This window comes from Coregonus lavaretus, assembly GCF_964263955.1.
Source record: "Coregonus lavaretus genome assembly, chromosome: 19".
Taxonomy (NCBI): domain Eukaryota; kingdom Metazoa; phylum Chordata; class Actinopteri; order Salmoniformes; family Salmonidae; genus Coregonus; species Coregonus lavaretus.
The window spans coordinates 16,000,727-16,010,847 of NC_140006.1; the positions used below are offsets into that span (position 1 = coordinate 16,000,727).

At 42.2% G+C, this 10,121-nt stretch overlaps 1 protein-coding gene across 1 annotated transcript; it reads right to left on the bottom strand.

Annotated features, from left to right (window-relative positions):
• Nucleotides 1-938: 938 nt before the first annotated feature.
• LOC311146171 (CCN family member 1-like) lies at nucleotides 939-4,502 on the bottom strand. The gene is made up of 5 exons (XM_084182663.1): nucleotides 4,341-4,502; nucleotides 3,930-4,149; nucleotides 2,645-2,998; nucleotides 1,864-2,071; nucleotides 939-1,738 (listed from the first exon to the last, which is right to left on the bottom strand). The coding sequence occupies exons 1-5, from the start codon at nucleotides 4,404-4,406 to the stop codon at nucleotides 1,684-1,686; spliced, it is 903 nt and encodes a 300-aa protein (XP_084038789.1). The 5' UTR covers nucleotides 4,407-4,502; the 3' UTR covers nucleotides 939-1,683.
• Between the last annotated feature and the right edge of the window lie 5,619 nt (nucleotides 4,503-10,121).

The following is a 10,121-nucleotide window of genomic DNA, read 5'->3' on the forward strand; positions in this document are numbered from 1 at the left end:
TGATTGAAATGAAATTGACCAAATCCTCACGAGTCGGCTCTTAAGCTAATTAATGACCTGTTAGGATCAATAGACATTAACTTGGAATAGACCTTGGAGGCAGTCCAAGGAGGAGTATGGGATTCTGCAAAGCTCAGATGTGGACCTCTTCCCCAAAGCAGGCATCACACCTCAAGTGTTCACAGACAAAGCTCCATTGTACTCCTCAGACACAAGATGGATGGATTTCACTTCTGTGTGCGTCAATGCCCTAATTTCCCCCCCTGGTCCAAGTCAGAACTTGTATATTTAATACTGGCAGTCATGATTGGGTGTATGCATCTCTCATTCACACACACACACTGTCTCATACACTCATCTATTTACTGGAAGATATTCTCGCTTTCATGCTGATGCCTGACATGTTGGGCAGAAGGGAAAGTATTGTACACACACACACGGCACATCAGGTTTGGCACTCCCTCACCTTATGTGCCTACCAGTCTCTCAGCAGTTGGATCATGACCCACATATCTGTTTATAGACACCTGCAGTATGAAAATAGACTTGATGTCAGTTCTGGATGTATTTAGAGGTTTTATGAGGGTTTGATGTTTGTGGGGACTGAGTGTAATGTAGGAGCTGGATTAGATGGTACTATGTGATTTACCAATACAATGAACTACTAGATGATAGAAATGTACACATTTGATCCATCCATTCAAATCTAGATCCCCTCAGAAGTGGGTCAGCCAGAAACACAGCAGGGCAGGTATCCCTTGCCTAAGTATGGAGTCGGACAAGCTATTGGGAACCATACTCTAAAATAACTATGGATAGATTAAACTAGGGAAAACACTGCCAATAGAACTAAGTTAGAGCTACTGTCCAATGGGATACCAAACACTAAACCCCTTTGATTCTGTGATATCTATTAATTCACGACAGAGCATCAGGTTCCATAAATACATATATTTTATTAATAGCACACATAAAAAACAAATGCTCAAATATCATTTTCCATTATGGCCTATTATATCTTAATAGAACTTAAAGAATTTATTGATAAATATTACAAATAATATTGTGATATTCAAAACAATGGCACTTATTTATATTTTACATCTTCTGAATGAATCATTTTAGTAAATGCCACAAAGAAGATGGCTACACTGTCTTTTCAATGTTTTCATATTGACTGTAAAAAAAAGTATATAGATACACAAAAACATAGGCATGCATACAAAACTTTTGTTTTGAATAAACAAAACATAAGTTGTCAATAAACTGAAATATTTCAACATAACGCTCCATATCGAAGCAACCAATAACACTCCAATATTACGAAGCAATTCATTAAAAAATCATCGGAATAAATGTCTCCAGCATAACGGTGCACATCTTTGTAATCCTAGTTTACATTGAGTCCCACACTTTTATTCCCTCAACCTTCCCTTCCCCTCAGTCTCTGGACTTGTGGATATCATTGGAGAGCCTGTAGAACCCAGAGGACCTCTCGTTGCTATGGGAACAGTTAAAGTCACATGAACAGGACTATGACATTCTTGCTGAAGGTGTCTCCGTCCTCGAAGCAGACCGCCTTAGTCTGGGTCTGCCGAGGGGTGCAGCAGCGCCCGTCCAGACAGGAATCACAGTACCTGGGACGGAACTTCTTCACACTGCTGCAGTCTGCGTAGGTCAGTTTCAATGGAGGGCTGGCCTTTTCAATACGACTCCACTTCTTACCCTTCTTAACCTTCTGATGGTGAGAGGAGAACAAGAACAATGGGAGACCAGAATGTTGATGGACTAGACATGCATGTCCTTATGATTCAGCGTCATCCCGGTAATAGCATGGCATTGTCAGTTTGATTTGATGCGTACCTTGAGGCTGGAGTAGGCTGACTGGGATCAAGGCGGACCTCACAGAGACAAGTCTCCTTCACCAGCTTGCACTGGCTGTTGTTGTTGGTGAGCCTGGTGGATACTCCTGTGCTACAGGACTGAGAGCAGGGGGACCAGGCTGTGGTCTGTGTCACACACCTCTTGTTCCCCTTGGACATCAGGCGACTTTCAGGCTTACTTCTGAAAGCTGTGGGGAAAAGATGGCCAGACAATTAGTCAATGTGCAATGGAGGCCAGGTCCCACAAAACTTCAAGCAAATTGGACATTAGTTTAAATCACATGAGGTTGGTGGCATCTTAATTGGGGAGGACGGGCTCGTGGTAATGGCTGGAACGGAATTAATTTAATGGTATCAAATACATCAAACACATGGTTTGATGCCATTCCATTCGCTCCGTTCCAGCCATTTTTATGAGCCGTCCTCCCCTCAGCATCCTCCACTGGTTTAAATCTAATGTGAGATGATACCAGAGGCGTAGGCATGGGTGGGCCTGGGTGGACACAGGCCCACCCACTGGAGAGCCAGGCCCACCCAATCAGATTGAGCAAAAGCAAAACAATGATACGTTATTATTACAAAAATACTACTTGGCCCATCCAACGAATTTCTGGCTACGGCCCTGGATGATACATCCAGATGGTTGATAGATGGATTTACCATTTCAACTCCTTCTGGATGTATACTGACGCTGAACATCTATTGGAGCTCAATAAATCCACTAACCGAATCACTGGTTAAACAGAGTTCAATTGACTCACCAGGTAAAGACTTGAGTCTTCCTCTGACGACAGACACCAGCTCGTTCTTGTTTGTGAGGTCATCTTCGGAATGTTTATCCTTGCGGCCATCTTTTCTGAACTTGTCTGCTGAGGCTGAGCCCAACACTTTCCCCTCCTCAAGGCAGACTAGCTCCTCACAGTAGTGACCAGGCACTTTTACCAGCTTGGGTTTGGCACAGCCCAGTTTGGTCAGGGAGAGCTGCTGGGGGCACAGGGGAATACACCCCACAGCACCATCCATGCACGTACACTGGTGCTTGCAGTTGGAAAGGAAGCTCTCTCCATTCTGGTAGATCTTGCTGTTGTACTCGCAGGGTCTTCCATCTGTTTTGGCTGTTTGGAGAAGCAGGTGGGGAGACTGTTACTATGTGAGTCAAGTGTATGGTTGCAAAGGCAGGGTATATTACTGGAAACTTTCTAAGTTTACCAGTAAAATAACTACCAGAATTTTGGTAACTTTCAAATATTTTGGGGAATTTTATCAGATGAGATCTAGTGGCCTTTTTGGGTACTTCAGATAATCACAGGTGTCTGTAATTATCTCTGGCCCTCTGTGTAGCCTTATTACATGTATAATATATAAAATAATCAAATAAGATTTTAAAATGGAAAATATAATGACAAAGCTGTAAAACATTATCCTAAATATAAACCATCAGCTTAATGAATACCATTGGTGTTTAATGAGGGTTTCAGCATGAACTATTATTTGTACACAATTTTTTTTATTTTACTATGTCTTTGTTGTAAATGGTTTGGCGCTAAACTTGTGGCAGTTGTGAAAAAAGTCAATAGTTGGAAGAGTTGCAAAGTTAAATGAAAATAATGCCATTGTTGATTAGATGCTTTTTTCATTAATTAGGCTATTTTCTCTTGAACCATATGGTCTTTCCACTAGAAACATGGACAATATGGACACAGATATAAAAATGAATACTATATATGACTACATTTTTAAAAAAGTTATTCGAGTATAAATTACTAAAGTTATTACCTGTTAATTACCAGCTTTAATGAAGATTCGCTACCTTTGGTAAATTACCGGTAGCTTTGCAACCCTAGTCAAGTGTAATATTCTAATTATAGATAATGCGCCGTAAATAAACCAAAAGCATAATTCCTCATTTAAAACGTTGTAATAAACTAGTTAAAAACCTACATCTCTACATCCAAACCCATAGGAGCTAGATTTGTAGAAGTTATAGACTATCAATGCCCACAGCAGAGTATCAGAATTATTGTTTCCTATACAACTTTATCATACCTCGACAGATGCCTTTAGCTGTGCCATAAGCAGCCCCAAGGTTGCACTCCAGTCCCTTGGTGTGGTCGCATGGCTCTGTCTTGCTGCAGTCTTCATTGAGCTGCCGCACGCAAACTTTGCAGCATCCACAGCCGTCTGGCACAAAGCTGATTCCTGGCGCGCACCTGGGTAGGCCTACCTCACGAGGACACGAACATTCGGAGGGACAAGATGCTGATGCCTAAAATAACAAAAACATGTTATAAGATAAATGTTCACTTAATTTATGTGATTTCTCCTAAAAATATTAGACTGTAGGATGGAGTGAGGATCTTAATCACCATCAAGCATCACCCACCATTGGCAATCAATCACGCATATTCTTGTAAGCTATGAATGATAATGAATTAATGAATTATTATGTTTTCTTACCAAATTTAAACTCCCATAGAGGAAAACAACAAAGGAAAGCGCTAAAATCTTCATGTCTATTGACATAGTATTCTTACGATCTTAGTAAAGAAAAAGGCTAATTTTGATGTATCATTCCAGACGTTTAAACACGGAGTGTGCAATGTGAACTACCTGCTGACTGGGTTCTCTTGTGTCCCCCTCTCCTATTTTATATGCGAAAGAGATCTGACGTGTGCGTTAGCTGACTGGTTCCAAAACTATGCAAGAAATGTCTCCCAATGCTTTCTCCATTCAAGCCAAGTACCACCCTGTCTACTTTTATTCTTACAGGGATACCATTCCATGACCATGGTTATAGGCCATTTAATGTCGGAAACTGAGTTTAAACAAGCATTGAAACTAGGCTATTTATTTTAAGATATTTATGTGTTGTCTGTCCTGTCCTAAAGTGGGACCCAAGACAAATCAAATTGTATTTGTCACATGTTTTGTAAACAACATGGTGTAGACTAACAGTGAAATGCTTGATTATGGGAACATTCCAAAAATGCAGAAAGAAAAATAAAAGGAAATAAATAGGAAAATCCAAGCACCTCCATGTGCCTTTTACTGAGGAGTGGCTTCTATCTGGCCACTCTACCATAAAGGCCTGATTGGTGGAGTGCTGCAGTGATGGTTGTCCTTCTGGAAGGTTCTCCCATCTCCGGAGAGCAACTCTGGAGCTCTGTCAGAGGGACCATCGGGTTCTTAGTCACCTCCCTGACCAAGGCCCTTCTCCCCTGATTGCTCAGTTTGGCCGGACGGCCAGCTCTAGGAAGTGTCTTGGTGGTTCCAAACTTCTTCCATGTGTTCTTGGGGACGTTCAATGCTGCAGACATTTTGTGGCACCCTTCCCAAGATCTGTGCCTCGACACAATCATGTCTCAGAGCTCTATGGACAGTTCCTTCGACCTCATGGCTTGGTTTTTGCTCTGACATGCACTGTCAACTGTGGGACCTTATATACAGGCCCTTCGGAAAGTATTCAGACCCCTTGACTTTTTCCACATTGCTAGGTTACAGACTTATTCCAAAACTGATTAAATAGTTTTTTTTTTACTTACCAATCTACACACAATACTCCATAATGACAAATCAAAAACAGGTAAAACATTTTTTTTTGCAAATATATTGAAAATAAAACACTGAAATATGACATTTACATTAGTATTCAGACCCTTTACTCAGTACTTTGTTGAAGCACCTTTGGCAGCGATTACAGCCTTGAGTCTTCTTGGGTATGATGCTACAAACTTGGCACACCTGTATTTGGGGAGTTTTTCCCATTCTTCTCTGCAGAGCCACTCAAGCTCTGTCAAGTTGAATGGGGAGCGTTGCTGCACAGCTATTTTCAGGTCCCTCCAGAAATGTTCGATCAGGTTCAAGTCCGGGCTCTGGCTGGGCCACTCAAGGACATTCAGAGACTTGTCCCGAAGCCACTCCTGCATTGTCTTGGCTGTGTGCTTAGGGTCGTTTTCCTGTTGGAAGGTGAACCTTCACCCCAGTCTGAGGTCCTGAGCGCTCTGGAGCAGGTTTTCATCAAGGATCTCGCTGTACTTTGCTCCGCTCATTTTTGCCTCGATCCTGACTAGTCTCCCAGTCCCTGCCACTGAAAAACATCCCCACAGCATGATGCTGCCACCACCATACTTCACCGTAGGGATGGTACCAGGTTTCCTCCAGACGTGAGGCATTCAGGCCAAAGAGTTAAATATTGGTTTCATCAGACCAGTGAATCTTGTTTCTCATGGTCTGGGAGTCATTAGGTGGCTTTTGGCAAACTCCAAGCGGGCTGTCATGTGCCTTTTACTGAGGAGTGGCTTCCGTCTGGCCACTCTACCATAAAGGCCTGATTGGTGGAGTGCTGCAGAGATGCTTGTTCTTCTGGAAGGTTCTCACATTTCCGCAGAGGAACTCTAGAGCTCTGTCAAAGTGACATTTGGGTTCTTGGCCCTTCTCCCCTGATTGCTCATTCAAGGGTTTTTCTTTATTTTTACAATTTTCTACGGTGTGGGAAAAAAGTATTTGATCCCCTGCTGATTTTGTACGATTGCCCACTGACAAAGAAATGATCAGTCTATAATTTTTATGGTAGGTTTATTTCGAGAAAAACGCATGTCAAAAATGTTATAAATTTATTTGCATTTTAATGAGGGAAATAAGTATTTGACCCCCTCTCAATCAGAAAGATTTCTAGCTCCCAGGTGTCTTTTATACAGGTAACAAGCTGAGATTAGGAGCACACTCTTAAAGGGAGTGCTCTTAATCTTAGTATGTTACCTGTATAAAAGACACCGGTCCACAGAAGCAATCAATCAATCAGATTCCAAACTCTCCACCATGGCCAAGACCAAAGTGCTCTCCAAGGATGTCAGGGACAAGATTGTAGACCTAAACCATGCAAGATCTCACCTCGTGGAGTTGCAATGATCATGAGAATGGGGAGGAATCAGCCCAGAACAACATGGGAGGATCTTGTCAATGATCTCAAGGCAGCTGGGACCATAGTCACCAAGAAAACAATTGGTAACAAACTACGCCGTGAAGGACTGAAATGTCCCCCTGCTCAAGAAAGCACATATACAGGCCCGTCTGAAGTTTGCCAATGAACATCTGAATGATTCAGAGGAGAACTGGGTGAAAGTGTTGTGGTCAGATGAGACCAAAATCGAGCTCTTTGGCATCAACTCAACTCGCCGTGTTTGGAGGAGGAGGAATGCTGCCTATGACCCCAAGAACAACATCACCACCGTCAAACATGGAGGTGGAAACATTATGCTTTGGAGGTGTTTTTCTGCTAAGGGAACAGGACAACTTCACCGCATCAATGGGACGATGTACGGGGCCATGTACCGTCAAATTTTGGGTGAGAACCTCCTTTCCTCAGCCAGGGCATTGAAAATGGGTAGAGGATGGGTATTCCAGCATGACAATTACCCAAAACACACGGCCAAGGCAACAAAGGAGTGGCTCAAGAAGAAGCACATTAAGGTCCTGGAGCGGCCTAGCCAATCTCCAGACCCTAATCCCATAGAAAATCTGTGGAGGGAGCTGAAGGTTCGAGTTGCCAAACGTCAGCCTCGAAACCGCAATGACTTGGAGAAGATCTGCAAAGAGGAGAGGGACAAAATCCCTCCTGAGATGTGTGCAAACCTGGTGGCCAACTACAAGAAAAGTCTGACCTCTGTGATTGCCAACAAGGGTTTTGCCACCAAGTACAAAGTCATGTTTTGCAGAGGGGTCAAATACTTATTTCCCTCATTAAAATGCTAATCAATTTATGACATTTTTTACATGCGTTTTTCTGGATTTATTTGTTGTTGTTATTCTGTCTCTCACTGTTCAAATAAACCTACCATTAAAATTATAGACTGATCATGTCTTTGTCAGTGGGCAAACGTACAAAATCAGCAGGGGATCAAATACTTTTTTCTCTCACTGTACATTGTAGAATAATAGTGAAGACATCAAAACTATGAAATAACACATATAGAATCATGTAGTAACCAAATAAGTGTTAAATGAATCAAAATACATTTTATATTTGAGATTCTTCAAATAGCCACCCTTTGCCTTGATGACAGCTTTGCACACTCTTGGCATTTCAACATCTCAAGGATAATCAATGGAAACCGGATGCACCTGAGCTCAATTTCGAAACTCATAGCAAAGGGTCTGAATACTTATGTAAATAAGGTATTTCTGTTTTTTACTTGTAATACATTTGCAAACATTTCTAAAAACCTGTTTTCACTTTGTCATTATGGGGTATTGTGTGTAGATTGATGAGGGGAAAAAATAATTTAATCAATTTTAGAATATGGCTGTAAAGTAACAAAATGTGGAAAAATGGAAGGGATCTGAATACTTTCCGAATGCACTGTACAGTTGAAGTCGGAAGTAAACATACACTTAGGTTGGAGACATTAAAATTAGTTTTTCAACCACTCCACAAATTTCTTGTTAACAAACTATAGTTTTGGCAAGTCGGTTAGGACATCTACTTTGTGCATGACACAAGTAATTTTTCCAACAATTGTTTACAGACAGATTATTTAACTTATAATTCACTGTATCACAATTCCAGTGGGTCAGAAGTTTACATACACTAAGTTGACTGTGCCTTTAAACAGCTTGGAAATTATGTAATTGCTTTAGAAGCTTCTGATAGGCTAATTGACATAATTTGAGTCAATCGGAAGTGTACCTGTGGATGTATTTCAAGGCCTTTCTTCAAACTCAGTGCCTCTTTGCTTGACATCATGGGAAAATCAAAAGAAATCAGCCAAGACCTCAGAAAAAATATTGTAGACCTCCACTAATCTGGTGCATCCTTGGGAGCAATTTCCAAATGCCTGAAGATACCACGTTCATCTGTACAAACAATAGTACGCAAGTATAAACACCATGGGACCACGCAGCCGTCATACCGCTCAGGAAGGAGACGCGTTCTGTCTCCTAGAGATGAACATACTTTGGTGCGAAAAGTGCAAATCAATCCCAGAACAACAGCAAAGGACCTTGTGAAGATGCTGGAGGAAACAGGTACAAAAGTACAGTGGGGAAAAAAAGTATTTAGTCAGCCACCAATTGTGCAAGTTCTCCCACTTAAAAAGATGAGAGAGGCCTGTAATTAGTTCTTATTATACAATTTCAATGTAGAACCCCTAGTCCCTCTCAAACTGCCTCATATAGTTCCTTTGTTCCTCCCCCCATACACGCCGAGACCGGCTCAATCGATGCCTCCAATGACGCTATCTCTTTCATTGTTACCCAACGCTTAGGGTTACCTGAACTGTACTCATATCCTTCCATATCCTTTTCTGTACATAATGCCCTGAATCTTTTCTACAACGCCCGGAGAACTGCCCCCTTTATTCTATGTACCCAACGCACTAGAAGACCAGTTCTTAAAGCCTTTAGTCGTATCCTTATTCTAGTCCTCCTCTGTTCCTCTGGTGATGTAGAGGCTAACCCAGGCCCTGCAGCCCCCAGTATCACTCCTACTCCCCAGGAGCTATCATTTGTTGACTTCTGTAACCGTAAAAGTCTTGGTTTTCTGCACATAAATATCAGAAGCCTCCTTCCTAAGTTTGAGTTATTCACTGCGTTAGCACACTCCGCCAACCCTGATGTTCTAGCAGTGTCTGAATCCTGGCTTAGGAAGGCCACCAAAAATTCTGAAATTTCCATCCCCAACTATAACATTTTCCGTCTAGATAGAACTGCCAAAGGGGGTGGAGTTGCAATCTACTGTAGAGATAGCCTGCAGAGCTCCATCATACTATCCAGGTCTGTGCCCAAACAGTTTGAGCTTTTACTTCTAAAAATCCACCTTTCCAGAAATACATCTCTCACTGTTGCCGCTTGCTACAGACCCCCCTCAGCCCCCAGCTGTGCCCTGGACACCATATGTGAATTGATTGCCCCCCATCTATCCTCAGAGTTCGTACTGCTTGGTGACCTAAATTGGGATATGCTTAACACCCCGGCCATCCTACAATCTAAACTAGATGCCCTCAATCTCACACAAATTATCAACGAACCTACCAGGTACAACCCTAAATCCGTAAACATGGGTACCCTCATAGATATCATCCTGACTAACTTACCCTCTAAATACACCTCCGCTGTCTTCAACCAGGATCTCAGCGATCACTGCCTTATTGCCTGCGTCCGTAACGGGTCCGCGGTCAAACGACCACCCCTCATCACTGTCAAACGCTCCCAAAAACACTTCAGCGAGCAGGCCTTCCTAAT